Source organism: Esox lucius, chromosome 17 (genome assembly GCF_011004845.1).
Source record: "Esox lucius isolate fEsoLuc1 chromosome 17, fEsoLuc1.pri, whole genome shotgun sequence".
In the NCBI taxonomy this organism is placed as follows: Eukaryota; Metazoa; Chordata; class Actinopteri; order Esociformes; family Esocidae; genus Esox; species Esox lucius.
Window position 1 is genome coordinate 26,759,859 of NC_047585.1, and position 19,187 is coordinate 26,779,045.

The following is a 19,187-nucleotide window of genomic DNA, read 5'->3' on the forward strand; positions in this document are numbered from 1 at the left end:
ATTAACTCAGTGTGACAGTTCAGGAGCACTAGGAGGGACGGCTGTCAGCCATTACGTCCTTGGAAGACTTCACAGGGGGGAGGGTTATGATGTAAATGCTGACAGCAGGAGGATGAATCCTGAAGTGAACAAAACCAAGTCTGCAAAGATACATCATCTGCACGGATCGGATGGGCCTTCAACATGCAGCAGGACAATGTCCTTTAACAGTGCGAAGGCTACAAAATAATCTTTGAGGGCCATTAAGTGGCTTTGTCATTGAACAAGTACAGTTCAATGAAATGCAGTTAGCGTCTAACCAGAAGTGCAAATAGAAGAGGGCAGAAAATGTACAATAATGTATAAGTGAAATGTAAAGATGTGCAATGAAAGCAAATGCAGTACAAATGGAAATGTGCAATTTAGGCTAATAGAGGGCAGAAAATGTAAAAGTATATAGTATGTTACTAGTAGGATAATAGTTGTGCGGGTACAAATGGCAATTCTAAATAGCATTCTAGATGTGCAGTCGAGGCAAATTGAATGAGTAAGGATGTGTAAGCATGTGCAACTGGGATGCAGCAAAAGCACAAATGAGGTCCCCAATGTAGACATGTATACAGCTCTGGAAAAAATTAAGAGACCAATGGAAAAATTATATGTTTCTCTGGTTTTACTATTCATAGGAATGTGTATGAGTAAAATTAACAGTTTATTATATAAACTACTGACAACATTACTCCCAAATTTCAAATAAAAATATTGTAATTTAGAGTATTTATTTGTAGAAAATAACAACTGATCAAAACAACCCCAAAAAGATGCATTGTTTTCAAACCTCAAATGATGCAAATAAAAAATAGAAAACAAATTAATATTCATTTTTCCAAAACAAAATACTAATGTTTAAACTTAGGAAGAGTTCAGAAATCAATACTTGGTGGAATAACCCTGACTTTTAATCACAGCTTTCATGCGTTTTGGCATGTTCTCCACCAGTCTGTCACATTGCTGTTGGGTGACTTTATGCCACTCCTGGCACAAATATTGAAGTAGCTTGCCTTTGTTTGATGGCTTGTAACCATCCATCTTCCTCTTGATCAAATTCCAGAGGTTTTCAATGAGTTTCAGGTTTGGAGATTGGGCTGGCCATGACAGGGTCTTGATCTGGCTGTGTGGGATGGAACATTGTCCTGCTGGAAAAACCAATTCTCAGAGTTGGGGAACATTGTCAGAGCAGAAGGAAGCAGGTGTTTTCCAGGATATCCATGTACTTGGCTTGGTTCATGCATCCTTCACATAGACAAATCTGCCTGATTCCAGCCTTGCTGAAGCATCCCCAGATCATCACCGTTCCTCCAACAAATTTCACAGTGGGTACGAGACACTGTGGCTTGTAGGCCTCTCCAGGTCTCCGTCTAACCATTAGACGACCAGGTATTGGGCAAAGCTGAAAATGTGTCTCTCGTCAGAGAAGATGACCTTACTCCATTCCTCTACGGTCCAATCCTTATGATCTTTTGCAAACATCAGCCAGGCTTTTCTTTGGCTTTTTTCTAGCTTTGCACAACTCCAGCCCTGCTAGGAGCCTGTTTCGAAACCGTCCTCGCCGTGCACTTCACCCCAGCTGCAGTTTGCCATTATTTTTGTAGGTCACTTGATGTTATCCTATGGTTGTTGAGTGACATTCAAATGAGTTGACGGTCATCTCGCCCTCTGACAGTTGTTTTCGCCATCTGCCAGTCTGTAGCTTTGTTGTCCCCAATGTCTGTTTCTTGACCTTGTTCTTATGAACCGCCGTCTTTGACATTTTCAGGATGGAAACAACCTGACGCTCACTGTATCCCCCTGCCCAATGCAACGCCAGTAAAGCCAGAATTGAACCCTTCTTATCCTTACTCAAAGCTTTTCTTTTCAACTTTTTTGTCATGCTGAATAGTTATTTTTTTTATTCTGTTTTTGCCATCCTGCTGGTCTTATTGCAAGAGGATAGTGATGACCACCGCAGTGATTTTCATACTTTACTCGTTAAATTAGATTTGGTTCAGGTAATCAACTAATCAGTACCTTAATAAGTAAAATGAGGTGTGCTTGTGTTGGAATTTAACAGATACTGGAATGGAATGGCTGCCATACAGGAGTGGTCTCTTAATTATTTCCAGAACTGTATGTAACTACTGCAGAAATGCAGAAGTACGATGGCAGTTCTAAATGTGCAAAGAGGCCAATTGAATGTGCAAGGTGCATGTGCAACTGAAATGCAGGGGTAGCAGCCATAAGGTTCCCAACGTAGACACGTACCTGTAACAAGGGGGGGTGTATGATTAGTGATGGGTCACAGAGTTGAGCAGGGTTACAGTGGGTGGGCAGAAACTGTTCCTCAGCCTGCTGGTGTGGGAATGAAGAGACCTGTACAACCTGCCTGATGGTAGGAGGGCAAACAGTTTTTGGGATGGATGTCAAGTGTCCCTGATGATCCCGTGCACACTGCATAAACACTGCTTGCGCTGAAGGGTTTGTGATGGCTGTAAGCTGGGAACTGAAGATGGCTACAGTACAGTCCTGGCAGAGCATCACCAGGGAAGATGCCCACCGTGGGTCACCCTTCAGGCAATCATTGGATGTAAAGAATATTCAATCAAGGACTAAACATGACTAATATATTGTAAATAATGTCTGTCCAAATACCTTTGGTTCCATAAAGTCAGGCCTATGTACAATATGTAATGTAACTTCAAAATGCTTTATTTAATGTGGGTTTAAAATGCCCGAAATTTAAAGCCGCCTTCGCTCTGAGAAAGATACAATTGCTGTACTACCTACACCAGTGGTTCCCAACTCCGGTCCTGGAGTAACCCCAACAGTACACATTTTTGTTGTAGCCCTGGACAAGCACACCCAATTCAACTTAATGAGAGCCTGATAATTAGTTGACAAGTTGAATCAGCTGTGCTTGGCTGGGGCTACAATGAAAATGTGTACTGTTGGGGGTACTTGAGGACCGTAGTTGGGAACCACTGACCTACACAATTGTTTTTAACAGTAAGAATATAGACCTTTGAAAGTGCACCCCTGTCACATGCAATATCTTTCCTGCTGAGGAGTCCCACAAAATAAGTGAAATCTGAATGTAGCCAATTACGACAGCCGCTGTGTACCACGACAGCCGCTGTGTACCACGACAGCCGCTGTGTACCACCCCTCCCCAAACGACCAGCATACTTTGATTGGGAGATCACTTTATTTTTTACTCTGTTGTTGGAGGAACTTGTCAATTTGAATCGGGTCATCATATGACTGGAGTGCACCTTTAAAATAAATCGCCTTAAGACTTTGTTGGCCCAAGTAAGCCAAAAACTAGATGGACTGATGTATTTTCATTAGGGATCATTCAGAAAATACAAAAGAAATATCCATAATACCCACAAGGAGGTGCCTTTTTGCCCTCTATGAGATTGGTACTATTTTCCCATATTTTGTCAGGGATAGATGATTGAGCCCTGTTTATTCCTGATGAAACCATGACAACACTTCTCTTTCTGGCCTCATTCTTAGCCTTTGACGTTCCATAGTTTCAGTACTGATGCAAAACATTTTGAAAAAAAATACTAAATATGTTTTCTTATGAAAACCATTTGAAATTCAGATATGCAGAGTTCTTTCCTGAAGCCACTAGAAAGGTAAGAGCACTTTCTGTAAGTGTTAATGCTATGATCCACAGGATTAGTGGTGCGTTTTCTGCTGAGCTAGCACTGAAGATATTTTTAGAGGCTATTCACTGCATGGCTGTAAGCATATATTTTACATGTGAAACCAACTGTAAACTCAACCAAGACTGGACTGAAGCGATGGACACAAAGGAGGTCATTATGTCTCTATCAGTAAAAATCCTCTATTAACGTGAACCAGGTTGAAATAAAATGTCAGTTGTTGTTTTGTATGTTGTGAAATGATATTTGAAATTAGCCTTTTTCATGATGATGACCCAATTATCATGTATAACTGATTTGCCATATAACTACTCTGCTCCCTGTAGTGTATTGACTACACTGTAGTTATATTGTTCAGTTACTTACAAATCACCATACTTTTAAAATGATGCAACAATAGCATATTGTTTAATCATTTATTATAAAGAATGCAACCGAGTTGTGATGGGTTTAGCAAACTGTATTGAAAAAGGAAGCAATGGTGATACATGCCTGTACATCTGACTTCACTAGATGGTTAGCTGCTCTACAACAACAATGGTAATGGAATAGCATTGATGCTCAGAATATATGATAGATTATTGAGTAATCATCATCAGTCTCTCCAGAGTACTTTATAGCCCATGTTCTTCAGACCTAAGACACTAGGAATCGATAGACCAGAAAAGTGTAGATTAAACACCAGTGATTTCGACTAGTGTGTAAGAAATAATATTGACATGAAATCAATCAAAGAAAATGGTTATAGACAACAGAAAGTTAGTAGGTTTCAAGATTGTTTCGTTGGTGAAATGTTACGCCAAATGCATCATACAAGGATAAATGCATGTGAGGACATGCAATACTACATACCCTAACATTCATCAAAAACAAAAGATCCTTTTGCTTTGTAATGTACTCCAAATACACAGACAACACAAAGGTAACAGAAAATGTGGTTTAGCAAAGACAAAGCTTCGTTTTCTTTGTATTTGCATTATTACTTTTAAAGATGCACTGTTGAGTTTTTGTTTAACTTAGCCAGTAGTTGTGGAAGTGGTAATGAGCCAAAACATCCCATTTTGTCACCCTTTTTGCAATTTGCATTTTATTTTACAAATCCAATTTGTAACATACAAATTTGGTTCATTTAAGAACATGGAGTGCACCTTTAAGTATTTTTAAAGATACAAAATCTGTCAAAGAATTTCAACATGAATTTCATGAATTGCCTAGTTTTCACTTGCTGGACCATATATTGATACTTCTGAAAACAATCATTTTTAAAAAGTTTGCGAATTGTGAATAATTCATACAGTTCAATGGTGAGTTAACACTACTAAATTGGTAATGAGAAATAGCAAATGCTTGAGTGGCCAAGCGGCCAAGCAGATCGTTTTATAGTTTTCTTATCATTATCACCACAGAGTGCCAACATTCCTACTAAAAAATGTTTTCTCTAAACCTGAAATGATTTTAGGCCAATCCTCATCAGTACAACTCTCCAGGCATAAACACTATGAAAGTGCAATGGTCCTCTTTCAGAAATGTAAGTCTTGTGTTCACTCTGTGTTTGAGTTCCGGACTGCTTTGTGTGTCTGGAACAGCTTACCCTTGCACTCCAGTCCTTTTATCCACGTCCGGGTCACTCAGACACAGGAGTGTGGGTGTTTTTCCCCCCCCGTGGGCAGGATCAGCTTGGTAGTAGCCACAGCTCCAGGAAGTCCCAGTGCTTCCAAAGGATGAAGAGAAACAGGGCAAGCATGACAGTGGTGGCAACTCGTGCTCTTGTCTTCATGAGCGGGGTGATGAAGTTGGCCAGGGTGGAGACGAACACCAGCACTACGGCCATGAGTGCCAGGATAATGTTGATGAGTTTGCCCAGCAGGGCGCGGGCATTGGCGTTCTCCACCCCCTCCAGCTGCACTACCTGCTGCTGCTGCTGCTGAAGCTCCAGTTTAGTGATGCGGGTCAGGCACGACTCTACTGCTTCCTGCAGGTATAAACACACAGGTACAAACAGACAAACCCAATGTTACAAAAACAACCAGGGGAAGAAGTCAGTCACATCCCTGTGCCTATCTCTTCTAAAGGAAATCTATTCTAATGGTCTCCTACTGTGAAGTCTGGGTGGTTGTATATTTTAAAGTGTAATGTCATTTCTTTACTTGTATGTCTCTGGCTCTCTCGTAGGACTGGTAGGCCACTTTCTCCTCCATGCTGGCCAGCTCCTGTTTCAGATTCGTCATCTCGTTCTGGTGCAGCTCTGTCAAGTCATTCAACTGCTCTTCCAGTCTTTCATACCTAAACAAGATAAGTGAAACAATGTGTGAGGCATAGTCAGGATATTTAGACAGATTAAAGATTGATTTAATCTCTTTTGTCAACCTGGCAATTTTAACACATTTTCATGCATCTGACATCCAATCCTTTTCAGCAACGGTTCAATTGCTTATAGTTTTCTTTATGGCCTATTTCATCTCCCAGTAATGAATCTGTAGCTCCACATAAACTGATATTTAGCTTGTGTGTATGCTTCTGGTTAAGTTTGGGATTAAGCCAAGATTTTAGGCTAGCTTTGTATCCTACCAAACGATAGTGAGAAAGGGGGAACACATCTGTAAAAAATATTGTTATTTTTTTATTATGACTCACTCACTGCTCTATTTTTGTAGTGTGTGTGCATTTGTGGTTTTGCAGCTTACAGTATTTACTTACTCAGTTACCAAAAAATGCTTTAACATTCAGTTTCAAACAACATAGGCAACCTTGATCCAAACTATCAAATAAAATAAAATTGTACCTGTTACGTGCCTTGTCAGCAAAAGGTGTCCATGAACAGTTAAACGCCTCATAGTCTAGCTAAAGTCTCGTGAGGTCATACCTCGAAATGTCACCATGCATAACATGGTCTGTAAATGCTTAATGGCCACTTTTCCAGTAATGCAAATTTAAGTACATAAAAAATGCAATAAAAAATGGTAACAAAATAACAAGTAATAAATGAAAAATTGTATGAATAAAACCATTTTGGTTATTTGAATGGAGTTGGTGTATGTGGTTACAGGTCATTTCAGTTCATGTACATATGTGTGGCATCAGTATACGTGTGTTCATGCTTTCTTTCTTTTGCAACTCCTAGTGTAGAGGTCTGGTATGACAGGAAGCGTGGCCTCAGTGAATTTTACAGTTTGCACCACCCTCTGAAGCAACTCACAGTGGAGAAGGTGCAGTTGCAGCATCAAGCGGTAATGCAGCCCTTCGATGCTCTCAAAGGTGCAGCTGCAGATTCTTTTGAGGGTCCGAGGGCCCATCCCATATCTTTCAGCCTGTTGGGGGAAATGGCTCTGATGTGCTTTTGTCACAACCTTCTGGGTGTGTCTTGGTACCACGCTTCCCTAATTTCATCTCTACAGATGGTCTAGTTTCCATTAGTCATCAGACAATCTTGTGTCATATACAGACTTGATGGTGTCAGAGTTGTGTGTGGCTGCGGATGAGTGATCCCATTGTCGTTTACCAGCTCTGCCACGTGAGCAGTGTCAGAGCTGGTGTAATAGGATTCCATCTGTGAAAATGACTTGGCAATAAAACTCTTTCTGATTCTGATCTTTGTCCTGTACTGAAACTTTGACCATTTTATGGTAATTGTATGTCCTGGAATTTACCTCAGTACGTAAGATCACTTCAGGGACAACTTCATTGATGAATGGTACTGAAGCCAGTGACTTCTTTGGTAAACAAATCAATGTTATAGGATAAATCCTGGAACACTATCCAGTCTCGGATGTTATCCAGTCTGGGACATTTTCCCAAGACTTTATCCAGTCTGTGTTTGTGACACAGTCCTGTAGTTCACTCTGTTTTTTTTTACCACTTCTTTACTGAGTGAAACACTGGTACTTCTTGTGTGATATTTTCCTTGTATTTAGAAAGCAGGAGAATTGAGTTTTGGCCAGATTTGCCAACAGGACCGGCTCCTGTTGGCAAATCTGACCGGCTTAACAAGACCGGCTTAACAAGAGTCCGTGCACCACCAGTATCAAAACAGACCCAAAGCAACAATGATCCACCACCATATTTTACTCTGGGTATCAGGTCCGTTTATGCAGTCCCCTTTTGTCACCTAACATTCTGATGGTGTGGTTTGCCATATTTGTAATTTTTTGTCTCATCTGACCACAATATACAATACAATTGCTGTTGCAACGCCTCTTCGCAAAGTTCAGGTGCTGCAATTTGTGCATTGGGCTCTATGCTGCCTTTTTAGTGCAACCCTTCATTCTTGACAAGGAGGTGGTGTCTAAAAGTTGATTTTGAGACTTGATTGTCCTACGATTCCACCCTTGGATTCTGATTTGCCAGCCCCACTGTGTGTGGGAGCACAATAAGAGGGGTGCCAATACTTTTGAAACCTATGTTTTGCAGAAGAAAATCATGCTATTCTTGTTTTGTGTTTGAGAAATAATTGTGTTTAAATAGAAGTATGCAGCTCCCATTTATGTTTGAGACTCATTCACTTTTCTCAATTTCACAAAGGGTGCCAATTGATTGGATCTATATATTTATTTTGAAAATACTTTTATTTTCCTTATCATAGTGACATTACATTTATTACAAGTACTCAAATGACCCCACTCTGTACTATCAGTTTCCTAATCCATTTAACTATCCTCGTGAATATATCATTGAACTTGGTTTACACTTGTACTGAAGCAAGCTAAAAGCAGAGCAGCTTGTTTCAGCAGGTAGTGTGCAGTTAATGCATGCTGTACCACCAGCTCTCATTCCATGCCCTTTGTGTTGGCCTAGGTTTTGTCTGTACCTGTATCTCTCCTCCTGCAGGCACTGGGTCATGTAGGAGTAGTCACTCTGCAGCTGACTCCTCATGTCCTCCATGGCGTCCTCCATGTGGGCCTGGCTGGCCTTGATCTCCTGCAGGCCTTCCAGCAGGGCATCCCAGGAGCTGTGCACGTGGTGGTGGTGATGGTGGTGCCCATCAAGTCTGGGGCTGCCCAGACCAGCTGGCCCCTGCCCTGACATCCCACCCCCACCGGCCCCGCCCGATCGCCTTAAGACTTTGTTGGCCCAAGTAAGCCAAAAACTAGATGGACTGATGTATTTTCATTAGGGATCATTCAGAAAATACAAAAGAAATATCCATAATACCCACAAGGAGGTGCCTTTTTGCCCTCTATGAGATTGGTACTATTTTCCCATATTTTGTCAGGGATAGATGATTGAGCCCTGTTTATTCCTGATGAAACCATGACAACACTTCTCTTTCTGGCCTCATTCTTAGCCTTTGACGTTCCATAGTTTCAGTACTGATGCAAAACATTTTGAAAAAAAATACTAAATATGTTTTCTTATGAAAACCATTTGAAATTCAGATATGCAGAGTTCTTTCCTGAAGCCACTAGAAAGGTAAGAGCACTTTCTGTAAGTGTTAATGCTATGATCCACAGGATTAGTGGTGCGTTTTCTGCTGAGCTAGCACTGAAGATATTTTTAGAGGCTATTCACTGCATGGCTGTAAGCATATATTTTACATGTGAAACCAACTGTAAACTCAACCAAGACTGGACTGAAGCGATGGACACAAAGGAGGTCATTATGTCTCTATCAGTAAAAATCCTCTATTAACGTGAACCAGGTTGAAATAAAATGTCAGTTGTTGTTTTGTATGTTGTGAAATGATATTTGAAATTAGCCTTTTTCATGATGATGACCCAATTATCATGTATAACTGATTTGCCATATAACTACTCTGCTCCCTGTAGTGTATTGACTACACTGTAGTTATATTGTTCAGTTACTTACAAATCACCATACTTTTAAAATGATGCAACAATAGCATATTGTTTAATCATTTATTATAAAGAATGCAACCGAGTTGTGATGGGTTTAGCAAACTGTATTGAAAAAGGAAGCAATGGTGATACATGCCTGTACATCTGACTTCACTAGATGGTTAGCTGCTCTACAACAACAATGGTAATGGAATAGCATTGATGCTCAGAATATATGATAGATTATTGAGTAATCATCATCAGTCTCTCCAGAGTACTTTATAGCCCATGTTCTTCAGACCTAAGACACTAGGAATCGATAGACCAGAAAAGTGTAGATTAAACACCAGTGATTTCGACTAGTGTGTAAGAAATAATATTGACATGAAATCAATCAAAGAAAATGGTTATAGACAACAGAAAGTTAGTAGGTTTCAAGATTGTTTCGTTGGTGAAATGTTACGCCAAATGCATCATACAAGGATAAATGCATGTGAGGACATGCAATACTACATACCCTAACATTCATCAAAAACAAAAGATCCTTTTGCTTTGTAATGTACTCCAAATACACAGACAACACAAAGGTAACAGAAAATGTGGTTTAGCAAAGACAAAGCTTCGTTTTCTTTGTATTTGCATTATTACTTTTAAAGATGCACTGTTGAGTTTTGTTTAACTTAGCCAGTAGTTGTGGAAGTGGTAATGAGCCAAAACATCCCATTTTGTCACCCTTTTTGCAATTTGCATTTTATTTTACAAATCCAATTTGTAACATACAAATTTGGTTCATTTAAGAACATGGAGTGCACCTTTAAGTATTTTTAAAGATACAAAATCTGTCAAAGAATTTCAACATGAATTTCATGAATTGCCTAGTTTTCACTTGCTGGACCATATATTGATACTTCTGAAAACAATCATTTTTAAAAAGTTTGCGAATTGTGAATAATTCATACAGTTCAATGGTGAGTTAACACTACTAAATTGGTAATGAGAAATAGCAAATGCTTGAGTGGCCAAGCGGCCAAGCAGATCGTTTTATAGTTTTCTTATCATTATCACCACAGAGTGCCAACATTCCTACTAAAAAATGTTTTCTCTAAACCTGAAATGATTTTAGGCCAATCCTCATCAGTACAACTCTCCAGGCATAAACACTATGAAAGTGCAATGGTCCTCTTTCAGAAATGTAAGTCTTGTGTTCACTCTGTGTTTGAGTTCCGGACTGCTTTGTGTGTCTGGAACAGCTTACCCTTGCACTCCAGTCCTTTTATCCACGTCCGGGTCACTCAGACACAGGAGTGTGGGTGTTTTTCCCCCCCCGTGGGCAGGATCAGCTTGGTAGTAGCCACAGCTCCAGGAAGTCCCAGTGCTTCCAAAGGATGAAGAGAAACAGGGCAAGCATGACAGTGGTGGCAACTCGTGCTCTTGTCTTCATGAGCGGGGTGATGAAGTTGGCCAGGGTGGAGACGAACACCAGCACTACGGCCATGAGTGCCAGGATAATGTTGATGAGTTTGCCCAGCAGGGCGCGGGCATTGGCGTTCTCCACCCCCTCCAGCTGCACTACCTGCTGCTGCTGCTGCTGAAGCTCCAGTTTAGTGATGCGGGTCAGGCACGACTCTACTGCTTCCTGCAGGTATAAACACACAGGTACAAACAGACAAACCCAATGTTACAAAAACAACCAGGGGAAGAAGTCAGTCACATCCCTGTGCCTATCTCTTCTAAAGGAAATCTATTCTAATGGTCTCCTACTGTGAAGTCTGGGTGGTTGTATATTTTAAAGTGTAATGTCATTTCTTTACTTGTATGTCTCTGGCTCTCTCGTAGGACTGGTAGGCCACTTTCTCCTCCATGCTGGCCAGCTCCTGTTTCAGATTCGTCATCTCGTTCTGGTGCAGCTCTGTCAAGTCATTCAACTGCTCTTCCAGTCTTTCATACCTAAACAAGATAAGTGAAACAATGTGTGAGGCATAGTCAGGATATTTAGACAGATTAAAGATTGATTTAATCTCTTTTGTCAACCTGGCAATTTTAACACATTTTCATGCATCTGACATCCAATCCTTTTCAGCAACGGTTCAATTGCTTATAGTTTTCTTTATGGCCTATTTCATCTCCCAGTAATGAATCTGTAGCTCCACATAAACTGATATTTAGCTTGTGTGTATGCTTCTGGTTAAGTTTGGGATTAAGCCAAGATTTTAGGCTAGCTTTGTATCCTACCAAACGATAGTGAGAAAGGGGGAACACATCTGTAAAAAATATTGTTATTTTTTTATTATGACTCACTCACTGCTCTATTTTTGTAGTGTGTGTGCATTTGTGGTTTTGCAGCTTACAGTATTTACTTACTCAGTTACCAAAAAATGCTTTAACATTCAGTTTCAAACAACATAGGCAACCTTGATCCAAACTATCAAATAAAATAAAATTGTACCTGTTACGTGCCTTGTCAGCAAAAGGTGTCCATGAACAGTTAAACGCCTCATAGTCTAGCTAAAGTCTCGTGAGGTCATACCTCGAAATGTCACCATGCATAACATGGTCTGTAAATGCTTAATGGCCACTTTTCCAGTAATGCAAATTTAAGTACATAAAAAATGCAATAAAAAATGGTAACAAAATAACAAGTAATAAATGAAAAATTGTATGAATAAAACCATTTTGGTTATTTGAATGGAGTTGGTGTATGTGGTTACAGGTCATTTCAGTTCATGTACATATGTGTGGCATCAGTATACGTGTGTTCATGCTTTCTTTCTTTTGCAACTCCTAGTGTAGAGGTCTGGTATGACAGGAAGCGTGGCCTCAGTGAATTTTACAGTTTGCACCACCCTCTGAAGCAACTCACAGTGGAGAAGGTGCAGTTGCAGCATCAAGCGGTAATGCAGCCCTTCGATGCTCTCAAAGGTGCAGCTGCAGATTCTTTTGAGGGTCCGAGGGCCCATCCCATATCTTTCAGCCTGTTGGGGGAAATGGCTCTGATGTGCTTTTGTCACAACCTTCTGGGTGTGTCTTGGTACCACGCTTCCCTAATTTCATCTCTACAGATGGTCTAGTTTCCATTAGTCATCAGACAATCTTGTGTCATATACAGACTTGATGGTGTCAGAGTTGTGTGTGGCTGCGGATGAGTGATCCCATTGTCGTTTACCAGCTCTGCCACGTGAGCAGTGTCAGAGCTGGTGTAATAGGATTCCATCTGTGAAAATGACTTGGCAATAAAACTCTTTCTGATTCTGATCTTTGTCCTGTACTGAAACTTTGACCATTTTATGGTAATTGTATGTCCTGGAATTTACCTCAGTACGTAAGATCACTTCAGGGACAACTTCATTGATGAATGGTACTGAAGCCAGTGACTTCTTTGGTAAACAAATCAATGTTATAGGATAAATCCTGGAACACTATCCAGTCTCGGATGTTATCCAGTCTGGGACATTTTCCCAAGACTTTATCCAGTCTGTGTTTGTGACACAGTCCTGTAGTTCACTCTGTTTTTTTTTACCACTTCTTTACTGAGTGAAACACTGGTACTTCTTGTGTGATATTTTCCTTGTATTTAGAAAGCAGGAGAATTGAGTTTTGGCCAGATTTGCCAACAGGACCGGCTCCTGTTGGCAAATCTGACCGGCTTAACAAGACCGGCTTAACAAGAGTCCGTGCACCACCAGTATCAAAACAGACCCAAAGCAACAATGATCCACCACCATATTTTACTCTGGGTATCAGGTCCGTTTATGCAGTCCCCTTTTGTCACCTAACATTCTGATGGTGTGGTTTGCCATATTTGTAATTTTTTGTCTCATCTGACCACAATATACAATACAATTGCTGTTGCAACGCCTCTTCGCAAAGTTCAGGTGCTGCAATTTGTGCATTGGGCTCTATGCTGCCTTTTTAGTGCAACCCTTCATTCTTGACAAGGAGGTGGTGTCTAAAAGTTGATTTTGAGACTTGATTGTCCTACGATTCCACCCTTGGATTCTGATTTGCCAGCCCCACTGTGTGTGGGAGCACAATAAGAGGGGTGCCAATACTTTTGAAACCTATGTTTTGCAGAAGAAAATCATGCTATTCTTGTTTTGTGTTTGAGAAATAATTGTGTTTAAATAGAAGTATGCAGCTCCCATTTATGTTTGAGACTCATTCACTTTTCTCAATTTCACAAAGGGTGCCAATTGATTGGATCTATATATTTATTTTGAAAATACTTTTATTTTCCTTATCATAGTGACATTACATTTATTACAAGTACTCAAATGACCCCACTCTGTACTATCAGTTTCCTAATCCATTTAACTATCCTCGTGAATATATCATTGAACTTGGTTTACACTTGTACTGAAGCAAGCTAAAAGCAGAGCAGCTTGTTTCAGCAGGTAGTGTGCAGTTAATGCATGCTGTACCACCAGCTCTCATTCCATGCCCTTTGTGTTGGCCTAGGTTTTGTCTGTACCTGTATCTCTCCTCCTGCAGGCACTGGGTCATGTAGGAGTAGTCACTCTGCAGCTGACTCCTCATGTCCTCCATGGCGTCCTCCATGTGGGCCTGGCTGGCCTTGATCTCCTGCAGGCCTTCCAGCAGGGCATCCCAGGAGCTGTGCACGTGGTGGTGGTGATGGTGGTGCCCATCAAGTCTGGGGCTGCCCAGACCAGCTGGCCCCTGCCCTGACATCCCACCCCCACCGGCCCCGCCCGAGTGACTGCCGGCCCCTGAGCCAGAGGTGGCGCTGGAGCATTCGTCGTCGCTCCCGTACTTGGGGCTGGAGACCAGGGTGGCACTGCCACTGAGTGCACGTTGAGCTGGCGCGTCCTCAGAGCGCCCTCCCACCCCGTCCTCTATGAGGTGGGAGATGTTGTCTGCGCTGCCGAATTTGTTGCGGATCAAGCTGGCAAACTCCCGAGGCTTAGAAACCACAGCCCCTTTGACCCCTTCCACCCCTCCTTTGACCCCGTCCACCATGCCCCCGCCAAAGCCATGGAAGCCTGCTCGTACATTTGCCCCCATGTCCTTTAGCCCCTGCTGCATGTCCCGAAGTACATCCTTAGGCTGCCGGGCAGGACCATTCTAGGAAGAGGGAGGAACGGAAGATAAAAAGAAGAAATTAACAGGGGTAGTGGTAACAATTAAAAGGGGGAGTGGTAAATAATTAACAGGGGGAGTGGTAACAATTAACAGGGGGAGTGGTAATAATTAACAGGGGGTGGGAATAATTAACCGGGGTAGTGATAACAATTAACAGGGGGAGTGGTAACAATTAACAGGGGGAGTGGTAACAATTAACAGGGGGAGCGGTAACAATTAACAGGGGGAGCGGTAACAATTAACAGGGGGAGCGGTAACAATTAACAGGGGGAGCGGTAACAATTAACAGGGGGAGCGGTAACAATTAACAGGGGGGAGCGGTAACAATTAACAGGGGGGAGCGGTAACAATTAACTGGGGGAGCGGTAACAATTAACTGGGGGAGCGGTAACAATTAACAGGGGGAGCGGTAACAATTAACAGGGGGAGTGGGAATAATTAACCGGGGTAGTGGTAACAATTAACAGGGGGAGCGGTAACAATTAACAGGGGGGTGGGAATAATTAACAGGGGGAGTGGAAACAATTAACAGGGGGAGTGGTAATAATTAACAGGGGGAGTGGTAATAATTAACAGGGGGTGGGAATAATTAACGGGGGTAGTGATAACAATTAACAGGGGGAGTGGTAATAATTAACAGGGGGAGTGGTAACAATTAACAGGGGGAGTGGTAACAATTAACAGGGGGAGTGGTAACAATTAACAGGGGGAGTGGTAATAATTAACAGGGGTAGTGGTAATAATTAACAGGGGGAGTGGTAATAATTAACAGGGATAGTGGTGTGTAATTTAAATAATGTGAAGAAGCAGCAAAATATGGTGATGATGACTGAGGCACGGAAATAGGAGGATGATTATATCGTACACTGAGATATGTTTTCCAATACTGTGAAAGGGGTAAATATTTGTACTGTAATTTAAATAATTATCTACAATGAGTGAGTGTACTAGTTACCAGATGAACCTAGTCATTCTTCTTTCATTATCTATTTGGCTTACAGTTCTTTTTTCTTTTGATAGCAGGTGAAATGTCATGTTATTTTCAAAACCCCAGTACTGAATGCAGGAATTTTCGACTACAATTTTTATTTCAGTAAAGCATTTATTAAAATGTTCTATTCCAGTCCTGGAGGGTCAAAGCGTAGCAGCTTTTTGTTTATACCTGTTAGCTGTTTGAACTCTGAGCTGGTGTCCCAGGTCTGAATTAGTCCCTTAATAGAAGGACAGAATTACCAAGATCAGAATTGAATTGCCCCGTTGTAGATTAATGTTGAGACTGCCCAACCCTACCTAGAAAGTGACAGCATGCATCATCACCTCAGAAAGCCACAATCAGGGTAACATTGTGAGACAAACACATGACATCACACATGGCCCTATACAACAGCTGAGCTGTAAACACAGTCACGAGATGAAAGCAGTTCTCGCACACACACATACCTGTTCTATCTCCTTCAGCTTCTTGTGGTAGTGTTCTAGCTTCTTGTGCAGGTGGGCGATGGTTTGTGCAGACTTCTGGTTCTTTTTCTCGAACACCTGTTTGATGCGTGACGCCTGTTGCTTGTCTGCATTGTGTGCCAGCTTCAAGTACTCTGCCACGTTGTCGTCCCGCGCCTCCTGTTCTATGCGAATCTGCTCTGTGATCTTCAGGATCTTCTGCTGAAGGTGCTCCAGAGCAGCCCGTGTCCGCTGAGGCTCAGCGACCCCAGACCCTTCGGCCCCTCCAGCCACGGCTCCCAGCCCAGCCGCGGCCCCTGCCCCCACACCCACCCCAGCCCCGTCCAAGCTGATGTTACCGTCAGAGCCACCATGGCTGGCTGAGGGGGGCAGGCCCAACGTTGTCACTTCACTTTTATCCAGCTAAGCAGGGAAGGGGGACGCAGGGGGGACAGGGGTGAGTGTGCAGACAGAAAGTGGTTGCTATGATTGATGTCAAGTCAGCATCCCAGAATAAACATCACAGAACACTCAACATAATGACAGATCTGGTGAGGCTTCATTTTTTCACCCGACTTTCGCACAGATCCATTGCATCGACACGGAAAGGTTACAGCGGACGGATCCAGTGATTCTTAAAGAATATGACTGATTTAAATCAGCTTAATTTAACTGTTGTACCCATCATATCAACCCAAAATATCTGCTTGTTTCACTCAATTGTTGATCTTGGGTGTACTTGCATTCGTAGCACTGCCTATGTATTTGTGTGTGGTTAGACACATTCAGCCCTATTCCTCTGCTTTCTATGGATTTTTCCTCATTCCTGTCACTTCCTATACTGAGTAGTGTCAAAGAATGTGCTGTACATGCAAACACTAACCTATGAATGATAACGAGGTTTGTACTACCAATGTATCGTTCTATCTCATTTAAGTGTGTATAATATCACATGATCTAATGGTGTCATTCTGCATGATATAAACATGGGGGGGGGGTACCTTCCCACTTCCCACCCTGCAACATAGCAGGCAGCTCGACAAACAATCGAGGTCTAATCTTGATTAACCTCCTGACTACATCACAATAAAAGATAAAGCCATCTCTGATTGGTTCATGATTGAAAAACCAATCTAGCGTCTCAAAGGGGGGATATTTTTGTTTTTAATCTCCTTTTGCCTGAGCAGACTTCCCAACGCCACTGTCACCAACCTCAGCACACAGGAACCAGGGCAGACAACTGTCACCAACCTCAGCACACAGGAACCAGGGCAGACAACTGACACCAACCTCAGCACACAGGAACCAGGGCAGACAACTGACACCAACCTCAGCACACAGGAACCAGGGCAGACAACTGACACCAACCTCAGCACACAGGAACCAGGGCAGACAACTGACACCAACCTCAGCACACAGGAACCAGGGCAGACAACTGACTCCATCTCTCAGCAAGCTCTGCCCTAATTCATCATTCAGGCCACTACGGCTTTATTAGCATTTTATTAGCATGTGAAAGAGGTCTCTGGTGAGACCCAGTCCCCTGTACTTTCATCCAACAGATCCACTTACAAGCAAGGCAATATTTTTCGAATGTAGGTTACAGTCAGGTAGCTGCATTGAAATGAGTCCTGTGATTTTAATTGACGAATCACTGCAGGCACTACAAGACCACGCTATTCATTGTAATCCAATAAGATAAACTGTAAGGCTCATGTAGTTGCAGGCTGTATGAAGAAACAAAGACATGTACAATGTTATTTCCTCTCTGAATTGGAGAAAAAGACAACAGAAACAACACACATACACAGACAGCATTGGCCAATACTCAGGTCCAACGGTGTGAAAACACAGGGGGGTCCACGGTGAATGAGGCTCCTGGAGACTGGAGCAGAAGCCTGTAGATTATCATGACAGACAGCTATGGCGTAAAAAAAAAAAAAAAAAAGAACAGAGGGGCTCTTCACGTGTGAAAAGGAGACAAGTACTGCGACATAGATGAAATGAGTGATGGGTGCCAATGAGAACGAATGTGAATCCACAAGAAGGACAAGACAAAACCAGTGCAGTGATAGATTAATTCGGGAACGTTACCATACTGTTTAATCCGGGATTGGCAGTGCCACTGCAGGTTTGTGCTGGAGGCCCATCCTTTTCCTCCACCTTCTCCTCCCTCCCCCCCTCCCCCCGTAGTAACACAAGACCACCGCTCCTCAATGTCTCTCCCCACCCCAATCTCTGCCTAGAACCTTACCAGAGCGTCATGCTCCATTGTTGATAGCAAAGATGTCTGCAGCCTCCCTGTCCTCCTCCATCTCTCGTTCTCTTCGCTCTTGATCTCTTTCTTCCCCTTTGTGTGTTACGTCCACTCTGAGTATCTTTCTCCCTCCCGCCCTGTCTGCCTCGCTTTTCTCTCCGTCTGAGTGCAAATACTAGCCGTCCTGCTGTATCTCGGCTGTGTGAGCTGAGGCACGCATGATGGAGGGAGAGGGGAGGTGCCTGTGTGTGCTAAGGCCAGAGAAGCAGAGAGGGGGAGGGAGGGGGGGGGTCTGAGAACAGCAGGGCTTGTGTCAGGGCCTATCACAGCCCATTCATCCCTTAAACCCTGAATATATACCGCGCCATGCATGTGTATGGACGGCTGCAGCAGTGCTTTACAAAGAATGCATAGCTGCAGCCAGGATTAGAAAGGAGTACACCATCTTCTCTGTCTTACACATTGCATTGTCTATGTTGGTTTGAAATGATATTATAAAGACTGATTTCAATACCCTGTGAAGGTTTATAAAACAGAGAAATTGTGTTATGTGTAACCTAACGTAGGATCAGGAGGAAAGCCCACATGTGGAATAATCCATCTCCTCTTGTCAACCATCAAATTATTTACAGTACCTACCTTCTTGCTAATCAACTACTTAAGTAATCCTTCTATCACTAATCAATGCCTATATTTACAGGGAATGGAAAAACTAACCGAAACACCACATGGAAAAGGACTGTTACTTTGAAGTAACTAAATCAGCATTACAAACGCAGCTGCAGAGATCAGATAGGTTGATTGTCAACTTGCAGTACATAGAGCCCTTTGACTTTGTCTAATACTGTGTTTGACCCCCTTTCGCCTTCAGAAATGCCTTAATTCTATGTGGCATTGATTCAACAAGGTGCTGAAAGCATTCTTTAGAAATGTTGG

The 19,187-nt window shown here is 42.3% G+C and overlaps 1 protein-coding gene across 1 annotated transcript; it reads right to left on the reverse strand.

The window, feature by feature from the left end:
- Positions 1-4,091: 4,091 nt before the first annotated feature.
- On the reverse strand, positions 4,092-18,502 carry tmcc2 (transmembrane and coiled-coil domain family 2). The gene is made up of 8 exons (XM_034287212.1): positions 18,249-18,502; positions 15,998-16,417; positions 13,929-14,539; positions 11,272-11,407; positions 10,799-11,096; positions 8,494-8,746; positions 5,837-5,972; positions 4,092-5,661 (listed from the first exon to the last, which is right to left on the reverse strand). The coding sequence occupies exons 1-8, from the start codon at positions 18,264-18,266 to the stop codon at positions 5,362-5,364; spliced, it is 2,172 nt and encodes a 723-aa protein (XP_034143103.1). The 5' UTR covers positions 18,267-18,502; the 3' UTR covers positions 4,092-5,361.
- Between the last annotated feature and the right edge of the window lie 685 nt (positions 18,503-19,187).

Coding starts and splice junctions, on each gene's coding strand:
- tmcc2 (XM_034287212.1), bottom strand. Junction 14,540..15,997: donor AGCTGAAGGAGATAGAACAG/GTATGTGTGTGT, acceptor CCCTCTTCCTAG/AATGGTCCTGCCCGGCAGCC. Junction 8,747..10,798: donor GCTGTGGCTACTACCAAGCT/GATCCTGCCCAC, acceptor GGGCCAACAAAG/TCTTAAGGCGATCGGGCGGG.